At 38.3% G+C, this 26,237-nt stretch overlaps 1 protein-coding gene across 1 annotated transcript in view; it reads left to right on the top strand.

Moving 5' to 3' along the window:
• DNAH8 (dynein axonemal heavy chain 8) overlaps nt 1–26,237 on the top strand; it is a 338,863-nt gene that overhangs the window by 134,863 nt on the left and 177,763 nt on the right. Inside the window, exons 30-36 of the mRNA XM_064360442.1 lie at nt 2,328–2,441; nt 4,911–4,973; nt 8,025–8,125; nt 19,615–19,752; nt 19,910–20,150; nt 22,789–22,988; nt 25,853–26,006. Coding sequence (XP_064216512.1) covers nt 2,328–2,441; nt 4,911–4,973; nt 8,025–8,125; nt 19,615–19,752; nt 19,910–20,150; nt 22,789–22,988; nt 25,853–26,006 — 1,011 coding nt within the window. The remainder of the gene's footprint in view (nt 1–2,327; nt 2,442–4,910; nt 4,974–8,024; nt 8,126–19,614; nt 19,753–19,909; nt 20,151–22,788; nt 22,989–25,852; nt 26,007–26,237) is intronic.

Here is a 26,237-nt window from a genome sequence, read left to right as displayed (position 1 = left end):
CCATCTTAACCATTTTAGTAGTGTTAAGTATATTCATATTGTTTTACAACCACTCTCCAGAACTTGCAAAAATCTTGCAAAACTTAAACTCTATTTAGACAACAACTCTCCATTAAACAACAACTCTCCATTTTCCCCTCCCGTTTCTAGGTTCACTCTGCTGATTGTGTCTTTATAGTCCTTTTTTATTTCTGTTAGGCTGGTAGTGATGTCCCCTTTTTCATTTCTAATTTTAGTAATTTGCATCTTCTCTCCTTTATTCTTGATTAGTTTGTGTTAAAGATAGTCAATTTTGTCAGTCTTTTCAAATAAAAAACTTTTGGTTTGTTGATTTTCTCTATTTTCTATTTTCTTTACCAATTTTTTGTGCTCTAGTTTTTATAATTTCTTTTTGCTCTGGGTTTAATTTGTTCTTCGTTTAGTTTGTTGAGGTTACTAATTTGAGATTTTTTTCTTTTAATATAGAACCTGATAGCTATACATTTCTCTAAGCATTTTTGAAGTTGATAAACATTTGTACACCAAAAGTTAGACATTAAAAATGAACTCCAAAGGATGACCTCTATTATTTAATTATGCTGAATTTTACTGAATATTAATTAAATTGGTTATTGGCTTTAACATTTCTTGTTTATGAAAATACTTGTCACTTATACTGAAGCAAGACACAACAGCAAGGAGACACAAAACTGAAGTTGAGGTCACAGCTTGTGACTGCAGCTCTATCACCAGTCAATTGGATAATTTTATGCAATTTAATAACATTTGTTTTTCAATTTCTTCTTGGGGTCATTTAGGAAGGCTAATTTTTTTATGTGTCTGTGAGGTTCACTTGAAGTAATGTATATAAAATATTTTTTGTAAAGAAATAAACTCATGTTTATTTAAATTCATATCCAATATTAACTAATAGTTTATTTTGACAAAATGCTTGCTGGTTTAGTCAGAGTAGTGAGTCTTAGAAAAGAAATAGGAAATCTCTATTGAGGTTTAGTGAAACCCAATATTCTGCTGTTACTCAATGGAAAAGATTCATGGCTGAACATGGTGGCTAACACCTGTAATCTCAGCACTTTGAGAGGCTGAGATAGGTGGATCACTTGAGCCCAGGAGTTCAAGACCAGCCTGGGCAACATGACAAAACCTTGTCTCTACAAAAAATACAAAAATTGGCTGGACATGGCAGCACACACCTGTACTTCTGGTTACTTGGGAGGCTGAGGTGAGAGGATCACTTGAGCCCAGGCAGTTGAGATTGCAGTGAGCTGAGATTGCACCACTGGCACTTCAGTCTCTGGTCTGGGTGACAGAGTAAGACCCTATCTCTGAAAAAAGGATTCACTTAGGTTGTTCCTCTGTCTCTTTAATGGCTAATGTTAAACCCACTAACCTATCCTTTAGTAGAGATAGACTGTCCTATTCTATAATCACCATTAAACTTGAGGTAGTATATGTTCCAATCTAAAGATAGCTGCTATTGTTGAGAGCAGTTGAGAGCAGATAAGAACAGGGGCCTTGGAACTACACAACCAGGTTTTGAAACTTGACTTTGATACTGGCACTGGGACTTTGGGGAAGTTACTTAGCCTTTCTCCGCGTCAGTTTTCTCACCTATAAAATGGATATCATATCAGCATAGTACAATTTTCTGCATAGGGTTGTTACGAAGATTAAAAGAGTTAACATATGTAAAGAGCATGGGAGATGGCAAGCATTATTTAAGTGCTGGCTATTATTATTGAAGGTTTAAGCAGAAGCTTTCAAGACCATTGTGTGGGATATTTGCTATTTTTTTAATACCTGGAATAATGTCACTTTCTTTTAGGAAATTACTTCAACCACTGCAGGCATGTGAACTTATTAGAGATTGCTAATCCCAGATCTTGGCCTGGCCCCACAGACAATATGTGACCCAGACTGTGCAATAACAGTAACTTTCCCAGGCCACGGCGATGGCCTGAACTGGATCAACCAGAAGCAGTTACAGAGAAAATGACTTTGCCTCTTGAGTCACAGACTAGAATGATTTGAATCTTCTATATTGAATTCGGGGCCTGAATTCTCATGGTAGAAAATGTAATATAGTTGTTGGAAGGCTGTGAGAAACTATAAACACCTAATACCAGGATATTATGCCATTGATTTTGCATTCTCACTAACTCTTAGAGGTACATTTGGGTTGTTAATATATTTTATTACAAGCAATCAGAGACTTCCTTGTTCATATGGAATATCTGTGAGATAAGAAACTTGTTGGAATAGAATTGTAATTTTTGTTTTTAATATGTTACTTTCACTCTGAGCTTGAATATTTGTTTTTATTCTAGGTTTCTGTACAAGATGATCTAGTTCAAGTGCAGCCAAAGTTTAAAAGTAATTTACTTGAGGCTGTGGAAGTTTTTCGTGAGGACGTGATAAACTTTGCAAATGAATATGAGTTGGTAATTTAAGTATTTTCTTGCTGTATGTTAAAATGTTCTGTGATGTGTTTATATGAAATGAAAGTGATGAACCCTGAGAAATAGATATGTTGCATGTAAGTGGCTATATTTGCATATTTGCAGCTATCAGAAAAAGGGGAGAGCTAATCTTTTAAACCAGGGATGTCCAATCTTTTGGCTTCCCTGGCCATATTGGAAGAAAAAGAATTGTTCTGGGTCACACATAAAACACCCTAACACTAATGATAGCTGATTAGCAGTAAAAAAATTGCAGAAAAATCTCATATTGTTTTAAGAAAGTTTATGAATTTGACCGGGCGTGGTGGCTCACGCCTGTAATCCCAGCACTTTGGGAGGCTGAGGCGGGTGGATCACGAGGTCAAGAGATCGAGACCATCTTGGCCAACATGGTGAAACCCTGTCTCTACGAAAAATATAAAAATTAGCTGGTCATGGTGGCACATGCCTGTAGTCCCAGCTACTCGGAAGACTGAGGCAGGAGAATTGCTTGAACCCAGGAGGTGGAGGTTGCAGTGAGCCAAGATTGCGCCACTGCACTCCAGCCTGGTGCCTGGTGATGGAGTGAGACTCTGTCTCCAAAAAAAAAAAAAAAAAAAAAAAAAGAAAGAAAGTTTATGAATTTGTGTTGGGCTGCATTCAAAGCTGACCTGGGCTTCATGTGGCCTGTGGGCTGTGAGTTGGACAAGCTTGGTTTAAGCAAATTTTACAGAGAAACAAAGCAGACTTTGCTGTTAAAAGGAGAAACAACTTTGGAGATTGTAGAAGGAAGAAAGGGTCTGGTTTTGTCCTTTCTCGGGGCCTGAATTCTCATGGTAGAAAATGTAATATAGTTGTTGGAAGGCTGTGAGAAACTATAAATGCCTAATACCAGGATATTAGGCCATTGACTTTGCATTCTCACTAACTCTTAGAGAACCAAAAAGGTCCCTGAGAATAAATAATAGATGTCGTACTGGGTCAGTCTCGTATGCAACTCAACCTGGTATTCTGACTAATAATGTTGACCTTGAAATTAAACTCAAAACTGAGTATGTTCCCTTGAAATATTCTTTCTTTTAGTGGTCACAGTGGATCTGTACTCATAAGATGATTTAAGCCCTTGGTGCTACTTATATAATGCTTTTTAAACAACATGTACTAAACATACTGCTGATTTGCCCGCTCATTCTATTAAAGTAAATTTAAAATGGAGACCAGGTCTAAAGAATCTCTGAACAGACACAGCCAGTCACTTATATAATACCTTTTTTTTTAACATGTACTAAATATATCTGTTGATACACCCCCTCATTCTATTGTTAAAGTACATTTAAAAGGGAGACCAGGTCTGAAGAATCCCTGAACAGACACAGCCAGTCAGGCTTCTTAAGTTACCTTACCCTTGCACAATTTGCAGACATAAGCAAATCTGAATACTATTTCTTATAAATGTGTATATTAAGAATAGCCCAACTAATCAGAAGCAGCAAACAAACCTGTAATTATATAACTGGAGACTTTCCAGCAGGACAGACCAAAGAAGACAACTTTATAACTGAAATCAATCAAATATTTTCTTTATATTACTTCTGTGCTTACTCTGTAAAAGCCTTCTACAGTGGAGACCCTAAACCAATTCTAGTCTGGAATGACCCAAGTTATGAATTGCTGTGTGCTCAGAAAAACTAAAAAAAAATTATTGTGCCTCAGTTTACCTTTTAAACACTATTATATTGGGAATCTGGTCTATTATTTATTATATCCATCATATCATAATTGACCATGTTAATGTGCTTAGTAGCGTTCATTTTTCCATTGGGAATAGCTCCTGTTATTTTAATTTGTGACTACATAAAATATTATTTTATTTCTTTTCCTGTTTTGGGGACTGTTTTTGGGGATTATTTTGCAACTGTGTTCTGGTTCATAGCCACCAGAGACTGCTTTCTGCTTCTTCCAAATATCCAACTTACGTGTGTCCTTATTTCCATATTGGGCTGAACAATTAGTAAAAGGAGGCCGTTCTCAGAACTCTATATCAGTTATTCTAATGCACAAACACATCATCATTTGTAATCATAAATGAAATTTGGCAGAGCCCTTGTGGTATACACTCCATGCAGAATATAATTTTGTCACATTTTTTATTAGCGGTGTCAAGGTCCTTTAAAAATGAATGGAAGATGGAGTGATGAAAATGTTCTAAATGATTGTGGTCATGGTTGCACAACTCTGTGAATGTACTAAAAATCATTGACTTGTACACTTTAAATGAATAAATTGTATGGTATGTGAATTCCTTCTCAATAAAGCTGTTAGAAAGAAACAAATGAAAGCTTCAAGTACAGGACAAAATTAGATCATTTAAATTAAAAACAATGTTTGTTTATTTAAATGGAAATAATAGATAAACCCAACAAACTGACATATGATTAAGAATGAAAATGGAGATTATATTCTTCCTTACAGGAAGGACCCATGGTTCCAAATATACCACCCCAAGAAGCTAGCAACAGGCTACAGATATTTCAGGTGAAACCACATTTTTTTTTGTTACGTTGACAATGTGTAATTTTAAAAAACGATTTTAGGGAAAGATGTATGTTTTGCTTTATAATAGAAAAGTTTGTGTTTCAAGTACATTAGACCTTAATTGCATTCTAATCTGCTAAATGGTGCAATTGACTCCTTTATAGCCCTCCATGCTCCTCTCCACAGAATAGCTCTTTGCATTTTTAGAGAATCTGACCGATTTTGAACTTAAGTATATAACTTATTTTAGTTCTAAGCATCACATTTGATACGTAAAGTAATTAAATATCATAGTATAGTAACATTTATCAAAAAATATTTTAAATATTGGCAAATATTTCCTCTGCTTTTCCTCTGTATTTATTATTTTGTCTTCCTTTTGCATCCATTGCTTTAAACTTCCCTACTTCTTTGTCCTATCTCCTCTGCCTGTACAATACTCATTGGATCAGGCCAACCATTCACCATCTTTTTCTGCACTCAGATTGCTGAGCACATCCACATGGATTAATACTTTGCAAATTCATGGATTCCTATGTAAACTTACTCCTCAGGAGCATCAGGCAATTCTGTTCTTTGCTCCTGCTCTTTTTGCTATTTCCCAGTGTTGCTGAATATGTTGGTTACGTTCTCTTTATGTCCTCTTTCTCATCTGTATTCTTAATAATTAAAAAAATGATCAGATGCCTACTATATGGCTTGCTCAGGAGAAATTTGATTAAGAAGTGGTTCTTACCTCTAAGCTGCTAAAATCTGATAGCGAGATAGCAAGCTAGAAAGAATTGCAAGTGTGATGAGAGCTGTGACCTAGGTATGTGAAGTTGTGTAATGGAAACTGGTTTAAGGGGCTCCCAACCCAGATGGGCTGTTGGGGCAGATGGAGAAGGCTTCCTGAAAGAGTAAGAATCTAAGCTGCATTTTGAAGGACCAATTAGACTTAGCCAGGGGAAGGAGGAGAAAAAACAAGTTCGGCAGAATTTGCAACTCATACCAAGGCCCAGCAGAGAGGAAAGTATTAGGGTGATTTGGGGAGATGTAAGGAGTGTAGTGTAGGGTGGTGCACCTTTGGGATGCAAGACCAAAGAGGATAGTGATGAGGAATGAGGCAACAGAGTGGGCAGTGAGCACAAGTGGAGGGCCCGGTAGGCTATAAGAAGAAGTCTGCATCCTATCTTGAGGGTTGAAGTGTTCTAAGCAGGGAGTGATATGATTATACTTGAATTTTTAAAATAGTTGTGTTTTTAAAAGATTTTAGTGGTATTAGTATGAAGACTGGTTTGGAGATGATGATCAAACTGAGAACAGTTTTGGTAGTATAAGCAAGAAATTGCAAAGACTGAGACCAAGCAAGTGACACCTGTAGAATGAAGAAAACTGGATGGATCATGAGTTTCTTAGGCAGAATTGACAGGCCTGAAACCTGGTTTGAGGGAAAAAGTCCAAGGTTTCCAACTTGGCCAACTAGATAAAGGTAGAGCTATTTATTGAAGTAGGGAATGTGGTAGGAAGAGTGGCTTTGGGATTTGTTTGAGCGGATGCCTTGTCTTCAAATTTACAGAGAAAATTTAGAGTATGTGATGGAAACCAATTGATTAGTCAGCAACTGGGACATTATGTGCCAAGCTTTTACCCAGGAGTGTGGCTGCTTCATTGAAAAGACAGTGTAGGGCACATCTTTTGCCTTTCTGTACCTTCCATTCTGCCTGTGTCTTGGGGTGTGAGCCAAACAGGCTGTTTGCCATGCACTTTGTTGGATATGTGACTTTAGGTCAGATTTGTAGACACAACACTTTTCAAAAGCAGGTGTACTCCAACCCCCTAAAAAAAAAAAAAGCAGGTGCCAAAGTCTGGATCCGCGGAGGTAGAGGTGCCTTATGTTGGGCCCTGGGTCCTGACGGTGCTCTCTCATGCAAATTTAGATGTGTTTTGAGGAGTTCTTGGGCACCCTGCTGGCCTATTAACAAAGCTGATCTTTGTTCCTGTTCGGCTAATGCTGTGGGTTTTTTTATATTACTTGGAACCTGACGGAAAAGAGGGATGAGTGATTGGCATCCATCAGTAATCCTTACACATTGATAAGATTTTAAACACCATTATTTTAAGGCATTCTAACTTTGACATTATTATTTTGCCTTCCCTAGTGTTTACATAGTCCCATGGACTCTTCATTCAGTACATTTATCGAGTAATCACCATGCCAACCACCAAGGAATACACAAAGTACAAAATCTGGCCCTTGCCCTCTAGGAACTAAGAGTTCATTCGAGTTCCCCCAGTATCTTTGTGCCTTCCTGATCTGGGTCTTGTGAAATACAGTCATGTATCTGTCAGATCTGTATTTTTGTCTAAGCCTTGTGAGCTCTGATGCTCGATATTCTCCAGGGCTGGGATTTTAGGGTTCTAGGGATATGCTGTACCACTTATACAGAGAGCTCATATGTCATCACAGATGGGTTACTGCTGTTGGCATTTGTGCTTTGAACATTGCTAATATTTAGCAACCCAAATATAGGATATGCAAATTCCAGTTCAAAAGGAAGAATTAAAAGACATGTGCATTAGCTTTGCTGATTTAAGTTGTTAGAATTATTTCAAATGGTGTTAAAATTGGATCTTCTTTTTTATAGAAACTTCATTGCATGTCAAGGAAACAGCACTGAATGGATTAGACTAACACTTTGCTCATTTGAACCCTGTAGGATAGAGATGGCTAGTCTAAATTAGTGAAAAATTCTGAATTGTAGAGTTTTTAAAATGCAGCTTTATTACTTTTAGATGTACTTATGGCAACTCGAAATATAGGCCTTCGGGAGAAGAAGAAATAATTTTATATAACATGAATGCTTTTAGAATGCTTGAAAGCTAACTCTCCTAAGTGTTTAACTTTTTCTCTGATAACTTGGTATCAGCATAAATTTGCTTCACAAATCCTTATTTTATAGATATTACTTAATAAACCTCAGCCTTGCTTTTATCCCAATTATAATAAAGTCTACTTTAATTCTACTGAATTAATTATATGTTAGTACAATTTAAAAACCTTTCTTACAGGCCAATTTCGATGATCTGTGGAGGAAATTTGTTACATATTCATCTGGTGAACAGCTTTTTGGATTGCCTGTGACTGACTATGAGGTTTTACACAAAACCAGGTGAGTTCAGAAAATAGGCAAGTATTACATGCAAATAATTAAATACTATCTATTAAACGAATCATGTCACCATCAAATCCTTTATTATGCAAAGAACACCATGGCTTGGAGCACAACTGAATATTTTCCTTATTCCAGCTATTCGTAACAAATTGGACACACAGTCTCCTATACAAAAGAAATGTTCCAGAGGAGTAGAAAATATGTTGCTAAAATTTTGAGCATGGTTTATATTTTGCCTATGCTTTGCTTTTTCTTTTGACTATTTTTGCATAGTGTCAGCGATTATGCAGAAGCACTGCAATTTTGAATAACTTATGTTTATTTAGAGGAATAACCCTCCTGGATCCCATTGCCTTCTTACTCCATTTATGGTAAAATGCTCTTCCCCATTGGGTAGACATAGAATTTATTGAGATTGAAGGCCAAATAACCTAATTGATTATAAACCACAGATATAAACAAGTGTATTTCAATCGAATTTTAGAATTTTAGAATATTCTCAAATAATTTAAAATATAACTTTCCTTAAGAGCAGCATTAATACAGTGAGCTCATTAGAGTCTTGGTTTTAGAAAATAACTTTATGTTGACCTCCTTCAAAGCCACAGCATGAAAATTTCATGAAAATAGACATGAAATTTTCTGAAGAGAAATGAATGCTTTAGCCATTTAGAGTAGGTGGTTTGTATTTCCTTTCTAAAACAGTCATTCTCCAAACTTAATCCATTAGCCAATTGTGTTAGAATTGCGGATGTCTGGTCCTCATTTCTGATTTGCTGAATTAAAACCTTTAGGATTTGGTCCTAGGAAGTCTGCATTTTACACACTCTCCAGGTGATTGTGATGCACACTCAGTCTGAGATCCAATGCATAAAACCTCAGGATAGCAGGAGAAATAGTTATCACCATTCACCAACTGGACCAATGAATCATTTTCATTTTGATATTTTAAATTTTATGAATAATTTACGAAGTGGTGAGAATGACGAGAAGCTTTGAAGCTTTTTTATTTATTTATTTTTTGACACAGGATCTCGCTCTGTTGCTAATACTGGAGTGCAGTGGTGGAATCACTTGACCTCCAGAGTTCAAGTGATCCTCCTGCCTCAGCCTCCCAGGTAGCTGGGATTACAGGGGCTTGCCACTGGGCCCAGCTAGTTTTTAAAAAATTTGTACAGAGACAGGGGTCTCCTTATGTTGCTCAGGCTGGTCTTAAACTTTGAGACTCAAGTGATCCTCCCACCTCAGCCTCCCAGTGTGTTGGGATTTCAGGTGTGAGCCCCTGCACCAGTCTGAGAAACACTTTTTTTTTTTTGAGACGGAGTTTCACTCTTGTTGCCCAGGCTGGAGTGCAATGGCACGATCTCGGCTCACTGTAACCTCTACCTCCTGAGTTCAAGCGATTCAGCTGTCTCACTCTCCCAAGTAGCTGGGATTACAGGCATGCACTGCCACACCAGTCTAATTTTGTATTTTTAGTACAGGCAGGGTTTCATCATGTTGGTCAGGCTGGTCTCAAACTCCTGACCTCAGGTGATCTGCCTGCCTTGGCCTCCCAAAATGTTGGTATTACAGGCGTGAGCCACCACGCCCGGCTGAGAAGCACTTTTATTAGAAGATCTAATATGAATTTAAGCAGAGTAAACTCAAAATTTTATTTTGTAATATCCTGATTTAAAGATATATGTATGCAAAATGGGGACCAGCATTGAATGAAACTAATTTCTCATCAGCTGTCATGTGTGAACCTGGAGCATACCCATGTTGTAAATAAGGATTTCATGTTTTAAATAATCTCCAATGGATCTCTAGCTTATCATTACTTCTGATTTTTCTTGCACTTGCATTGTCAAGACTCAAAACTGTTGAAAACTCAGTTTTTTTTTTAAGAGAAGACTATCATCTTTTTTGCTCTATAAATATGGAAGACTTTACTTTTAGATTTGAATGATCAATTCCAAGAAACTTTACATTTCTAAATCATCTATTTCCTTAATTACACATCTGACTTCAACATTTGTCCACTTATGAAATGTGTCAAATAAAACTTATGTAAATATCATAAATAATGAAGGAACACTGTCACTTATCTTTTTAACAAAATGGGGTAGCTTATGTTCTTGTTGCAAAATATTGCATGATAAGGGCCTTACTTTTATTGAAGTCTCTGGAAATATATTGTTTACTTATAAATTACTGGAGTTTATAAAATTCATCTAGGTTATCATCTGAAGACATAGTATGAGATTTTGCATATTGATCAATTTCACAAAATTGTAATCCCAGCTGCTTGGGAGAGTGAGACAGGTGAATCGCTTGAACCCAGGAGGTAGAGGTTACAGTGAGCCAAGAAATTGATCATCAAAAGGGAGTGCTGCTTCTCTTTTCTGTTTAATACTTGGAAAACATATTCCTTTGTCAAATTTTTTCTCTTTACCCTTTTAGGTAGAAAATGAAAAATTCTGAATTCTTTTATATACATATATATATATATATATTATTGCACTTTAGGTTCTGGGGTACATGTGAAGAACATAAAGGGTTGTTGCATAGGTACATACATGGCAATGTGATTTGCTGCCTCCATCCCCATCACCTATATCTGGTATTTCTCCCCATATTATCCCTCCCCAACTCTCTACCTGCTGCTGTCCCTCCTCTAGTCCTCCCCAACAGACCCCAGTGTGTGATGCTCTCCTCCCTGTGTCCATGTGTTCTCATTGTTCAACACCCACCTATGAGTGAGAATATGCAGTGTTTGATTTTCTGTTCTTGTGTCAGTTTGTTGAGAATGATGGTTTCCAATTCATCCATGTCCCTACAAAGGACATGAACTCATCGTTTTTTATGGCTGCATAGTATTCCATGGTGTATATGTGCCACATTTTCCCTGTCCAATCTATCATCGATGGGCATTTGGGTTGGTTTCATGTCTTTGCTATTGTACACAGGGCTGCAATGAGCATACTTGTGCATGTGTCTTTATAATAGAGCAATTTATAATCCTTTGGATAGATATCCAGTAATAGGATTGCTGGGTCAAATGGAATTTCTATTTCTAGATCCTTCAGGAATCACCAGACTGTCTTCTACAATGGTTGAACTAATTTACATCCCACCAACAGTGTAAAAGTGTTCCTATTTCTCCACATCCTCTCCAGTATCTGTTGTCTCTAGATTTTTTAATGATCACCATTCTAACTGGCATGAGATTGTATCTCAATGTGGTTTTGATTTGCATTTCTCTAATGACCAATGATGATAAGCATTTATTTTTTTATTTTTTTTAAGGAGGGTGAGGATCAAAAAACTGCCTATCAGATTGGGTACTATGCTGTTTTTTTTTTGTGTTTCACTTTTTCTTTTTTTTATTATCTTTTATTTTTTTATTGCATTTTCGGTTTTAGGGTACATGTGAAGAACATGCAAGATTGTTGCATAGGTACACACATGGCAGTGTGATTTGCTGCCTTCCTTCCCATCACCTATATCTGGCATTTCTCCTTATGCTATCTATCCCCAACTCCCCACCCCCCGCTGTCCCTCCCCTATTTCCCCCCGACAAATCCTAGTGTGTGATACTCCCCTCCCTGTGTCCATGTGTTCTCATTGTTCAACACCCGCCTATGAGTGAGAACATGCGGTGTTTGATTTTGTGTTCTTGTGTCCGTTCGCTGAGAATGATGGTTTCTAGGTTCATCCATGTCCCTACAAAGGACACGAACTCATCGCTTTTGATGGCTGCTTAATATTCCATGGTGTATATGTGCCACATTTTCCCTGTCCAGTCTATCATCAATGGGCATTTGGGTTGGTTCCAGGTCTTTGCTATTGTAAACTGTGCTGCAATGAACATTCATGTGCATGTGTCCTTATAGTAGAATGATTTATAATCCTTTGGATTTATACCCAGTAATGGGATTGCTGGGTCAAATGGAATTTCTATTTCTAGGTCCTTGAGGAATCGCCACACTGTCTTCCACAATGGTTGAACTAATTTACACTCTCACCAACAGTGTAAAAGTGTTCCTGTTTCTCCACATCCTCTCCAGCATCTGTTGTCTCCAGATTTTTTAATGATTGCCATTCTAACTGGCGTGAGATGGTATCTCAATATAGTTTAGATTTGCATTTCTCTAATGATCAGTGATGATGAACATTTTTTCATATGTTTGTTGGCCTCACGTATGTCTTCTTTTGTAAAGTATCTGTTCATATCCTTTGCCCACTTTTGAATGGGCTTGTTTGTTTTTATCTTGTAAATCTGTTTTAGTTCTTTGTAAATTCTGGATATCAGCCCTTTGTCAGATGGGTAAGCTGCAAAAATTTTTTCCCATTCTGTTGGTTGCCGATTCACTCTAATGACTGTTTCTTTTGCCGTGCAGAAGCTGTGGATTTTGATTAGGTCCCATTTGTCTATTTTGGCTTTTGTTGCCAATGCTTTTGGTGTTTTGGTCATGAAGTCCTTGCCTACGCCTATGTCCTGAATGGTTTTGCCTAGATTTTCTTCTAGGGTGTTTATGGTGCTAGGTCTTATGTTTAAGTCTTTAATCCATCTGGAGTTAATTTTAGTGTAAGCTGTCAGGAAGGGGTCCAGTTTCTGCTTTCTGCATATGGCTAGCTAGTTTTCCCAACACCATTTATTAAACAGGATATCCTTTCCCCATTGCTTGTTTTTGTCAGGTTTGTCAAAGATCGGATGGTTGTAGATATGTTGTGTTGCCTCTGAGTCCTCTGTTCTGTTCCATTGGTCTATACCTCTGTTTTGGTATCAGTACCATGCTGTTTTGATTACTGTAGCCTTGTAGTATAGTCTGAAGTCTGGTAGTGTGATGCCTCCCGCTTTGTTCTTTTTGCTTAGAATTGACTTGACTATGTGGGCTTGCTTTTGGTTCCATATGAAGTTTAAGGTGCTTTTTTCCAGTTCTGTGAAGAAGGTCATTGGTAGCTTGATGGTGATAGCATTGAATCTGTAAATTACTTTGGGCAGTATGGCCATTTTCACGATATTGGTTCTTCCTAACCATGAACATGGAATGTTTCTCCATCTGTTTGTGTCCTCTCTTATTTCGTTGAGCAGTGGTTTGTAGCTCTCCTTGAAGAGGTCCTTCACTTTCCTTGTTAGTTGTATTCCTAGGTATTTTATTCTCTTTGTAGCAATTGTGAATGGCAGTTCATTCTTGATTTGGCTCTCTTTAAGTCTGTTATTGGTGTATAGGAATGCTTGTGATTTTTGTACATTGATTCTGTATCCTGAGACTTTGCTGAAATTGCTTATCAGTTTCAGGAGAGTTTGGGCTGAGACGATGGGGTCTTCTAGATATACAATCCTGTCGTCTGCAAATAGAGACAATTTGACTTCCTCCTTTCCTATTTGAATACCCTTTATTTCTTTTTCTTGCCTGATTGCTCTGGCTAGAACTTCCAGTACTATAGTGAATAGGAGTGGCGAGAGAGGGCATCCTTGTCTAATGCCAGATTTCATAGGGAATGCTTGCAGTTTTTGCCCATTCAGTATGATATTGGCTGTTGGTTTGTTGTAAATAGCTTTTATTATTTTGAGATATGTTCCATCAATACCTAGTTTATTGAGGGTTTTTAGCATAAAGGGCTGTTGAATTTTGTTGAAGGCCTTCTCTGCATCAATTGCAATAATCATGTGGTTTTTGTCTTTGGTTCTGTTTATGTGGTGAATTACGTTTATAGACTTTCGTATGTTGAACCAGCCTTGCATCCCCGGGATGAATCCTACTTGATGTTGGTGGATAAGCTTTTTGATGTGCTGTTGCAATCAGCTTGCCAGTATTTTATTGAATATTTTTGCGTTTGTGTTCATCATGGATATTGTCCTGAAGTTTTCTTTTCTTATTGAGTCTCCGCTGGGTTTTGGTATCAGGATGAAGTTGGTCTCATAAAATGATTTGGGAAGGATTCCCTCTTTTTGGGTTGGTTGGAATAGGTTCAGAAGGAGTGATACCAGCTCCTCTTTGTATGTCTGGTAGAATTCGGCTGTGAACCCATCTGGACCTGGGCTTTTTTTGGTTAGTAGACTCTTAATTGCTGCCTCAACTTCTGCCCTTGTTATTGGTCTATTCAGGGTTTCGACTTCTTCTTGGTTTAGGCTTGGGAGGGTGCAAGTGTCCAGGAATTTATCCATTTCTTCCAGGTTTACTGGTTTATGTGCATAGAGTTGTTTGTAGTAATCTCTGATGGTAGTTTGTATTTCTGTGGAATCTGTGGTGACATCCCCTTTATCATTTTTTATTGCATCTATTTGGTTCTTCTCTCTTTTCTTTTTTATTAATCTGGCTAGTGGTCTATTTTGTTGATCTTTTCAAAAAAACAGCTCCTGGATTTATTGATTTTTTGAAGGGTTTTTTGTGTCTCTATCTCCTTCAGTTCTGCTCTGATCTTAGTTATTTCTTGTCTACTGCTAGCTTTTGATTTTTTTTGATCTTGCCCCTCCAGCTCTTTCAATTTTGATGATAGAGTATCGATTTTAGATCTTTTCTTGCTTCTCATGTGGGCCTTTATTGCTATAAATTTTCCTGTAGACACTGCTTTAAATGTGTCCCAGAGATTCTGGTACATTGTGTGTTTGCTCTCATTGCTTTTGAAGAACATCTTTATTTCTGCCTTCATTTCATTGTTTATCCAGTCAACATTCAAGAGCCAGTTCTTCAGTTTCCATAATGTTGTGTGGTTCTGAGTTAGTTTCTTAATCCCGAGTTCTAATTTTATTGCACTGTGGTCTGAGAGACTCTTTGTTATGATTTCTGTTCCTTTGCATTTGCTGAGGAGTGATTTACTTCCAATTACGTGGTCAGTTTTAGAGTAGGTGTGATGTGGTGCTGAGAAGAATGTATATTCTGTGGATTTGGGATGGAGAGTTCTGTAAATATCTATTAGGTTTGCTTGGTCCAGATCTGAGTTCAAGTCCTGGATATCCTTGTTAATTTTCTGTCTAGTTGATCTGTCTAATATTGACAGTGGAGTGTTAAAGTCTCCCACTATTACTGTGTGGGAGTCTAAGTCTCTTTGTAGGTCATTAAGAACTTGCTTTGTGTATCTGGGTGCTCCTGTATTGGGTGTGTATATATTTAGGATCGTTAGCTCTTCTTGTTGCATTGATCCTTTTACCATTATATAATACCCTTCTTTGTCTCTTTTGATCTTTGTTGGTTTAAATTCTATTTTATCAGAGACTAGGATTGCAACTCCTGCTTTTTTTTTGCTCTCCATTTGTTTGGTAAATCTTCCTCCATCCCTTTATTTTGTGCCTATGTGTATCCTTGCATGTGAAATGGGTTTCCTGGATACAGCACACCAATGGGTTTTGACTTTTTATCCAATTTGCCAGTCTGTGTCTTTTGATTGGGGCATTTAGCCTATTTACATTTAGGGTTAATATTGCTATGTGTGAATTTGATCCTGCCATTTTGATGCTAGCTGGCTGTTTTGCCCGTTAATTGATGCAGTTTCTTCATTGTGCTGATGCTCTTTACCATTTGGTATGTTTTTGGAGTGGCTGGTACTGGTTGTTCCTTCCTATGTCTAGTGCTTCTTTCAGGAGCTCTTGCAAGGCAGGCCTGGTGGTGATGAAATCTTTGAGCAATTACTTGTTCATAAAGGATTTTATTTCTCCTTTGCTTGTGAAGCTTATATGAAATTCTAGGTTGAACATTCTTTTCTTTTTTTTTTTGAGACGGAGTTTCGCTCTTGTTACGCAGGCTGGAGTGCAATGGCGCGATCTTGGCTCACCGCAACCTCCGCCTCCTGGTTTCAGGCAATTCTCCTGCCTCAGCCTCCTGAGTAGATGGGATTACAGGCATGCACCACCATGCCTAGCTAATTTTTTGTAGTTTTAGTAGAGACGGGGTTTCACCATGTTGACCAGGATGATCTCAATCTCTTGACCTCATGATCCATCCGCCTCGGCCTCCCAAAGTGCTGGGATTACAGGCATGAGCCACCATGCCCGGCCCGAACATTCTTTTCTTTAAGGATGTTGAATATTGGCCCTCACTCTCTTCTGACTTGTAGGGTTTCTGCTGAGAGATCTGCTTTGAATCTGATGGGCTTCCCTTTGTGGGTAACCTGACCTTTCTCTCTGGCTGTCCTTAGCATTTTTTTCTTCATTTCAACCCTGGTGAATCTGATGATTACGTGCCTTGGGGTTGCTTTTCTTGAGGAATATCTTTGTGGTGTTCTCTGTATTTCCTGGACTTGAATATTGGCCTGCCTTGCTAGATTGGGGAAGTTCTCCTGGATAATATCCCGAAGAGTGTTTTCCAGCTTGGATTCATTCTCTCCATCATATTCAGCTACACCTATCAAACATAGATTAGGTTTTTTCTGTATTTCTTGGAGGCTTTGTTCTTTTCTTTTTACTCTTTTTTCTCTAATCTTGCCTTCTCATTTTATTTCATTGAGTTGATCTTCAGTCTCTGATATCCTTTCTTCTGCTTGGTCGATTTGGCTGTTGAAGCTTGTGTATGCTTTGCCAAGTTCTCGTGCTGTGTTTTTCAGCTCTATTAGTTCATTTATATTCTTCTCTAAGCTGTTCATTCTCATTAGCATTTCATCAAACCTTTTGTCAACGTTCTTAGTTTCTTTGCATTGGGTTAGAACATGCTCTTTTAGCTCAGAGAAGTTATTACCCACTTTCTGAAGCCTGTTTCTGTCAATTCATCAGACTCATTCTCCATCCAGCCTTCTTCCCTTGCTGGTGAGGAGTTGTGATCCCTTGGAAGAGGAGAGGCATTCTGGTTTTGGGTGTTTTCATCCTTTTTGCACTGATTTCTTCCCATCTTTGTGGATTTATCTACCTGTGGTCTTTGTAGTTGGTGACTTTCAGATGAGGTCTCTGAGTGGATGTCCTTTTTGTTGATGATGAGGTTATTTCTTTCTGTTTCTTAGTTTTCCTTCTAAAAGTCAGGCCCCTCTGCTGTAGGCCTGCTGGAGGTCCACACCAGACCCTGCTTGCCTGGGGATCACCTGCGGTGGCTGCAGAACAGTAAGGGTTGCTGCCAGTTTCTTTTTCTCTATTCTTTGTCTCAGAAGGATACCTGCCAGATGTCAGCCCGAGCTCTCCTTTACAAGGTGTCTCTTTGGATATATGCGGGTCGGGGAGCTGCTTGAGGAGACAGTCTGTCCCTTATAGGTTCTCAAGTACTGAGCTATGAGCTCCATTGTTCCATTCAGAGCTGCTGGGCAGGTACGTTTAAGTATACTGCAGTGGAACTCATAACCACCTTTTTTTCCTTGATGCTCTGTCTTGGGAAGGTGGGGCTTTATTTATAAGTTCCTGATGTGCTGCTGCCTTTTTTCGGAGATGCCCTGCCCAGAGAGGAGGTAGCCTAGTCATGGTCTGCCAGCAGAGGCATTGCTGAGCTGCCATGGGCTCTGCCCAGCTACTGTGTGAACTTCCTTGTGGTTTTGTTTATGGAGGTGTGGTTAGAACTGCCTTGGTGATGGCAGTCTGCCTTGGTAATGGTGGACTGCCTCAGTAATGACAGACACCCTTCCCCCCACAGAGCTGGACTGTCCAGGTCCAGCTGTGCTTGCTGTGAAACTCTCAATCCAGAGTGTTTCAGATTGCTGGTCTTTGTGGGGGTGGGACCCTCTGAGCCAGATCACCTGGCTGCGTTTCAGCCCCCTTTTTTTCAGTCGAATGGGTGACTCTGTCTCCCAGGCATTCCAGGCGCCAGTTGAAATATCTGTGCTGGAGACTCATGGCACTTTTCTGCCCAGGAATCTCCTGGTCTGTGGGCAGTAAAAATTTGTTTGGAAATGCAGTGATCACTCACTCTCTGTGTTCTCACTGGGAACTGTACTCCAGAGCTGTTCCTATTTGCCCATCTTTGCTTAATCAAAAAATTCTGAATTCTTAACTGCTTTAAGTAAAAGCCAAACAAGCAAAAATTAAAAGACTACAAAAATGGTGTCTTTGGCATTCTTTTTGTATACCTTAAAAAAATATTTTGCAGTACTTTATGTAACACAATAGGAAACCTGGAGGATGACGCAATAGTCATTTTTTTCAATGTTGCATTTAGGCAATGTCATCATTCTCTTTTCTTATTTTTTTAAGTCATTTTTAGCATAGTTGAGAATAACAGTAAGTAGTAATGAAATTATTCTAATGATGAAAAATGAATCAAGAATTGGAAAAAGAAGACAACTAAGATTTCAGAATATATCTTAGATTTATAAAAGGGTCCACTATGCTTACATGGTAATTAGAAGATAGAATGGGCTGGGCTCAGTGGCTCATGCATGTAATCTCAGCACTTTGGGAGGCCGAGGTGAGTGGATCATCTGAGGTCAGGAGTTCAAGACCAGCCTGGCTAACATGGTGAAACCCTGTCTCTTCTAAAAATACAAAAATTAGCTGGGCGGGGTGGTACCTGCCTGTAATCCCAGCTACCTAGGAGGCTGAGGCAGGATAATTGCTTGAATCCAGGAGGCAGAGGTTGTGGTGAGCTGAGATCACACCACTGAACTTCAACCTGGGTGACAGAACGAGAGTCTGTTTCAAAAAAAAAAAAAAGATAGCACGACTTTTACTTCATTAAAAAATTAATGTAAATTTTAGTTTTGGTTTTTGAAGTATCTGTAGTAAAGAGTAAAAGTTGTGAATATCAATTCTTATGAATAGACTTGAAAACTAAAATTGAATCTAGTAGAACCTTATGGTATGGCATGCCTTAGCTGAGGAATTTCTGGGAGAATCCACAAATTCTGTTGAGTGATTAATTTGGTGTTTTATGCATTTAAGAAGTTTCCTTTACTTAGATTTTTTATTCTTGTTTTAAATACAGTTACTTCTTCTGGGCACATGTGGGATTTTTTTTTTTTTTTTAAGAGAGGGTCTTGTTCTGTTGCCCAGGCTGGAGTGCAGTGGTGCAATCATAGCTCACTGCAGCCTTGAACTGGGCTCAAGCAGACCTTTCACATCAGCCTCCCAAGTAGCTGGGACTACAGGCTCATGCCACCACACCTGGCCACATGAGGGAAAACTTCTGGTAGAAATAGGATGTTTAAGCTCAGACATAAAGGCAGACCAGAACTTAATCAAGGGAAATGTTCTCATAAAATCCAACTTGTATTTGAAAGAAAAAAAAGTCAAATAAAACCTTAGCCATAGCTATGATCTTATCATCAAGTGTTGGTCACATTGTTTGCAATGATTGGTATAGTAACCTTCTCATGAAAAAATAGCAAGATTTTTTCCTTTAAAAATTAATCAAACCATTTACTAATGTCAAGTATAGTATGATTTGAAATATTTGGAGCTATAAACTTGACCTTACTGGCAGATCTTTAACAAAATCTTTGTATCGAAATGGATATAGTTGTATGCATTTGGTATCTAAAAGACACACAATGTATAAAATATTTGATTGGATGAACTCTGCCATTCCAATAATGGAATTTATTAAATATTATCCATGATGTGATAACTTAATTACTTTGTTTTCCAGAAAAGAACTCAACTTGCTGCAAAAGCTGTATGGATTGTATGACACCGTAATGGGCGGTATTAGTGGTTATTATGAAATACTTTGGGGAGATGTAGATATTGAAAAAATTAATGCAGAACTGCAGGAATTTCAAAACAGGTGAGTTTCAGTGGAATTTTTTATAATGCCTATCTTCTTAGGATCCTATAGGTATTTCAGAAGCTAATTTATTCCCTAATATACCACTGTATATATATAAAACCTTCTTCAAAGAAATGCAAAGGTGGCATTTTTTTTCTCCTTTTTTTCCTGAAAGATGTCGTAAACTTCCAAAAGGACTTAAAGATTGGCAAGCTTTTTTGGATCTCAAAAAGAGAATTGATTATTTCAGTGAGTCATGTCCTCTACTGAAAATGATGACCAATAAGGCCATGAAACAGAGACACTGGGATAGAATCTCCGAGTTAACTGGAACCCCATTTGATGTGGAATCTGATTCTTTTTGCCTTAGAAATATCATGGAAGCACCACTCCTTAAAAACAAGGATGATATTGAGGTACATAAGTATATGTATTCTTATCAGTGATCCATTAAAGAATGCCTCCTTTTCCTTTTCTGAGAGTTGTACAGATATTTTATGAGAGGTTGGATTAATTGCCCTCTATAATGCGCCCTCAAAATTTGGAATGATCCTGAACATTCTTGGTTTCTTATGAAATAATCTTGTGACTCAGTGAGATTATGTGATTATTTGAAATACATTATTTGAAATACATTTGCTTTAGAGCTCTTCAATACATCTTCCTTGTCCCCAAAATGCACTTCCACTTAAAAACATACCTGTTTATTTATATATTGTATTCTTGGTGGATATCTCTGAACTATTTTCCAAATTTCTAATTTTATACTTTTTCCTATTCAATCTATTAAGTTTCTAGAATTTTCTGTTATTACATGTTTCCTTTCTAAGATTTTTCATTGGTTCTTTTTCTGTGGCCACCTTTTTAAAAAATTTTTACATTAAAATTTTTTCTGTCCTTTTTGTAGATTATTAGGTCTACAGAGTCTTAAATCTATATATATTCCTAGACCTGTAAGTTTCAAATGTATAGATTTATAGATATCTCTGCTTATCTCTTTGAGCACATTAAACATAATTATTCAAAAATTTTTAATTATGGAAAATTTTAAACATACACGAAAGTAAAGATCTCCTTGCTCTAACATTTATCAACTCATGGCCAATATTATTTAATCTGTACCTCCTGTACTTCAACAACTCTAAATTAAACATAAAGTTTTTTTCAGATTCTTCTTTAAGATTAATTTAATCTGGACTGAATTTTTGCTGTGATTGTTTTTTATGTTGGCTATCTTCTGAGCCTTATATTTTTTTCATGGGTTTTGTAATTTTTATTGAGGTTGGAGGGCTCATTTTGAATGGAAGGCTTTCAAAAAATCTGGCTTATATAATGTGTTATATCTTAGTTCGTGTCTTACTTTTCCTTGTAAGTGGCCTTGTCTAGTGGCCTTGTGGTTGCCTCCTCCACTGCCCATGTCTCCTCAGCCCCAAGTCCAGAGCCAGGTGTTGTAACAAGAGTCGCCATCCCCTACTGTGCTATGGTGTGAGGATCCAGGCACGTGCTGACCTGTTTCAGGTCCTGGTTGTAGGGCTGGTTTTGTGTTACCCCATCCCCCAGGTCCATAGTTCCAGTTAACCTGGTGGCCTAGATGGCAGCTAGAGGCAGTGTTCACAGTTCTGTGAATGGAGGGCTCTAGATCCCAGCCAGGTGCTCCTTCTCCTATAGATGACTTTTACTCTTCTTCACCCCATGGGAACCAAAGGCCTGGCCCCCGTGGCCCAGGCTCTCAGGCCTGTGTTTTAGCTCCACCAACTGGTTTGCATAGCTTTTCCACTTTCAGTTCATGGACATGTTTATCTTGTTTTTAAGCCTGGCTCTGCTTTTTTTACTGACTTAAAAAAATTTATTTTATCCATTATTCCATGTTTTTGGAGTTGAGAAAATGTACCATGTAACCATAAATCTCCCAAATATATGGTTTGGGTTTTCTGCTTTCCTCTAACCTCTTTTTAATAACATGTGTACACAGAAAGCTTTTCTTTCAAAGCATTTTTGTCCTGTTTGTAAATGTCACTAAGAAACAAAGAATTAGAAACACTTTGATGACCATCTCCTTCTTATAAGTAGGTTTTTATAGTTAATAATATAGCCATTCATAGGCTATGCTTTATTATACAATTTCAAGTAATTCCAGGATTCTGTTAATGACTCTTGGTACACAAAACAGAGTCTACCCCAGATACGTCTAGTTGCTCAGCCACACATACTCTACCATTAGCTAAATTAGATTCCTGCTGTTACTGGACTCACTGCCTCTAAAGGAAGCCTTCCCTTCAGTACGGAATTTCCTCTTCCTTCTGGACAGCCTCTGCTGGAATCCCACCTCCCCATCTGTAAATCCTTTCCTCCTCAGCACAGGCCTCCCTCCTTAGAAATCACCATGGTTCACATTATTCTTAGGACATTTATTATACCCTAATTTGTTTCATGATCATTTGTGCAAATATTTCACACATTTAAATTCTTTTTCATCTCTGTGATTCTAACTGTGAACACAAGTTGAGGCATTGTGGGGAAAATATGTTACTTTTATTTTCTTTTGTGAGTCTTTCTTATTAAGTATTCTCAAAACAAATTAGAAAAACCCATAAGAAAAAAATAATTGATGTTTAAGCAAATGAGATATTCATATTAGGACCAGAATAGGCAGGAATATAGTAATATTTATATGTTACTTGAAAGAGTTTAAAAGACTCTCATGTATATTCTCATTTGATTCTCATAGCTAACATCTGGGACAGACAGGGCAGCTGTCATTATCCCCATTTTAGCCAAAACCTCCAATTGAAAACATAATAAAAAATGATGATTTAAATTACATTGTTTCATGTATATAGTACAGAAAAATAATTAGTAGTCAGCGAATCACAGGGCTCTAGTGTCAAGATGCAGCACAGTGATTTGAAGCCTTGGTTTTCTTGGCTGTAAAGTGACTAATGAACTGGGTGACTTCCAGGTTCCTTTCAAGCTAAAAAAAATGCTATGATTTTTATGATGTACTTAACTTGTAGCTGAAAACATCATGACATATCCTTTGCTTTTCCTCCAAAGGATATTTGCATATCTGCCATTAAGGAGAAGGATATCGAAGCCAAGCTGACTCAGGTGATTGAGAACTGGACCAACCAAAATCTGAGTTTTGCAGCATTTAAGGGAAAAGGAGAGCTCCTGCTCAAAGGAACCGAATCGGGAGAAATTATCACTTTGATGGAGGATAGTTTAATGGTCTTAGGGTCCTTACTCAGCAACAGGTAATTTTATAATTTGGGGAGAGGTTTAAATTGGATATTTAGGGTTATAAAATTCTAAGTAAAGGCTCAGTTTTAAAGCTATGGCATTGGATAGGATTCTGCCCTACACTGTTAGATCTTGTCTGTCCGTATATGAACTGTCTGTTTTCCCTAATAAACATGGCCTCCATCTCTTCTTTGATGCTACTCATCTACCCTTCCCTATTTTTTCTGATGGGCCCCATCCTAATTATTCCTTCCCAAACTGGCAGCTTGTCCTTTGCAGGTCTTGGCTCCCCACTTAGATGACCTCTTCATTTTATCTTTTCTCTTCTTTGTTCCTCTGATTTGACATCATTGACCTCTTGGCTTACCCTGTTCAAGCAGTCACCCAATGGCCCGGGAAAAGCCTGCTGGCCACAGGTGAAAGCAATCTACCATTAGGGGCTTGACACTTACCTAGAGACTTTCATTTTTTATGGTGAAAAGAGGCTGAGACCATTATGACCTGATGAGGTCACCTGTTCATCATTGAACTATGGACCAGCTCAAAGGTGCCTATGATCTTAAGTGTAGCTTTAGGAAATTCCTATAGGACTCAGTTAAATTAAATATTCTGTCAGGTCTTTGATCTGGACATTGGCAACCTCCATTCCTCTCACTGACTGTGCAGTAGTTCTCAACGATTCTTCACCTGAACACACCTAAGAAATATTTAATATCCCTTCTTCAGGTTGGGATCACTGGTTAGTGAGTGGCATCCTGCATGACTTCTGCCCCCAGGGGCAGTCTTGTATTTGCATAATGACAAAGCTGCCAGTCCAGGGAGTTCTGGGTTGAATTTATAAAGGTTAAGGTCCTCAGATGCATCCTCTGCATTCAGGGAATTCAGGCAAAGGTGACCATAGGATATTCAGTGGTTCCTAGACTTCATGGGCTACTGCTTCCCTGTGGTTCATTGCAAATTTTGCCATCTGACTGCCTGTCAGAGGAGGGCTGTAGATTCACCTGGCCAGTGTCTGCAGCCAAGGAATTCAGGATTTGAAGGCTTTCTTAAATTCATACTTACTTGGACATAACCTGATTAGTATAATACCTATTTGTGTATTAGTAAACTCAATGTTTACAAACTTCTAGGCCCTGCCAGAAAGAGTATAAGGATTGCTAAGAAGTCATCACATTCTGGGAGAGTCTCCTCCTAGAGAACTTTGCAGTGCCAAGTAGGTCTGGAAAGCATGTTTCAGAACTAACCACAGACTGCCCTAGTACTGAGTAGTGCCTGCTGGATCTCTAAGACTACTTTGATGTGACTTCAGAAGGAAGTTATATGTCTTCTTGGTGAGACTTGACTGTAGATATTGCCTGGATTGTGACACTTCCCTGGTGGATCCCTGATTCCATGGGACTTCATGGGTCCTGGTGGGTTTGACCACACAAAGTTGTATGATGCAGGTATCTGGCCAAAGGACAGAAACTAGCTATGCTAGATTTTATTTCAGATCTCCCGTTTCCATCTTTAGAAGTTATGCACCATCAAGGATGACTTTTTTTATTCTCTGTGCAGAATCATTTTTGGTCTGTCTAGTTGCTTCATCTCGCTAAACTGCCTGCCCATGCCATGTTAGTTTACATGTCTTTATTTGGAAGATGTTTTTGGCATATTGACTGCCTTTCAGCTCTAGACCAGTGGCCAGGTAAACAGTATAAATTGAGTGTTGGGAAAAATGCCTCTTACTGCCTGAACAACTGGATTACCTACCTCCTTGGAGCAATTTGTGTACAACTCCATCTGTTACTTCATGTATAACATAGGCTTTCAGGGAAGTTATGTGTTGTATTCAGGCATCAATCTGTACCCAGAAAAAACTCATTCTATGTATGAATATCTTCAAATCACTCTGTCCTAGATCAAGACAAGTTTGAAGATCCTAGTCAACAAGTGCCTCTCACCAGCAAATGTCACTGCACCACATTGAAACTACTTGCCCTTGGCACACACAGCAGTCAGCTTCTTGCTCTAACTGTAGGTAGTTGGGGTTTTTACCCTGTAGCCTCTCATTGCTACCTCCAAGACATTCATTCTATTTCTTGTCTTCCTCTGTTGTGCTCAGCTTTTTGGACCCCTTGTATTCTCATAAACACTTCAACAAGCCCTAATAATCAGAAAACAGGAGCCATGCTATTGTGGGGCAGCAATCCTGGGTCTCTAGCACTGCAGAATTTAGTTGCAATACCTGGTGTAATTTGCTGTCTGTGGGTGGGAAGAGCACACCTGTAAGTGAACATCAGACCTCAAGCTTGACCTTGGCTTTGTGGTCATCTTTCTCCAGGTGAACCTGGTGATAGCTAATCCTTTCCTGATCTTTAGGGATCTGATTTGTCTTGTCCTTTTAGAGATAGTCTGTCTCTTGCTGGATGAAACCTTCAAGACCATTCATAAAAGGAAAATCCCTGGATAGTGGTCTCTTTCCCTAGATTCAATAGTTCCATGGACCAATAACAGTGTCTTAGGTGTTACTCTCACAGGCAGTCCCCACTTGGATTTGGTTCACAGAAGTTTTGGAAAACCATCTTATTCCTTGTTTGCCATTTACTCCCAGAAGCAACTAGCACAGCTCCTTTGCTGGACCTAAGTACCATAAAACTAGGCCCATTCTCCTATTCTATGACTGACACATGGGAACAATAAGTAAAATCACAGAATTATATGAGTTTTATTCATAAAAAGCAACAGTTTTTATAAGCTGTATGAGAGCTAGTAGGAACTGCCCTGTTAGGACAAAACATTCATTCCAAAAGTAGTATTTCTTTTGTAATTTACTTCGCTAAGGCGGTACTATTTTCTGAATCTTTGAAACGTGATCTTTTCTGTTCTTACCTTTTAGATACAATGCTCCATTTAAAAAAACTATCCAGAATTGGGTGTATAAATTGTCCACTTCCTCAGATATAATTGAAGAGTGGCTTGTAGTACAGAACCTTTGGGTTTATCTTGAAGCCGTCTTTGTAGGTGGAGATATTGCCAAACAGCTGCCTCAGGTAAATACGCTGTTGTAATTACTGATAAAATAATTTGGTGTATGTTGCCTTTAGGTCTCCGTAAAAGTCTTCACAAAGACATATATGGTCAGGGCTTGGCTATGCCCAGGTTTGGCAAACTATGGCCGACTTGCCTGTTTTTGTAAATAAAGTTTTATTGGAACACAGCCACATCCATTCCTTTATATATTGTCTGTGGTTGCTTTAGCACCACAACAGCAGAGCCGAGTA

The sequence above is a fragment of the Aotus nancymaae genome, unplaced genomic scaffold, assembly GCF_030222135.1.
Source record: "Aotus nancymaae isolate 86718 unplaced genomic scaffold, 86718_ANA_hifiasm-v0.15.2.pri h1tg000040l, whole genome shotgun sequence".
Taxonomy (NCBI): domain Eukaryota; kingdom Metazoa; phylum Chordata; class Mammalia; order Primates; family Aotidae; genus Aotus; species Aotus nancymaae.
This window is presented reverse-complemented; position numbering and strand designations above follow the sequence as displayed.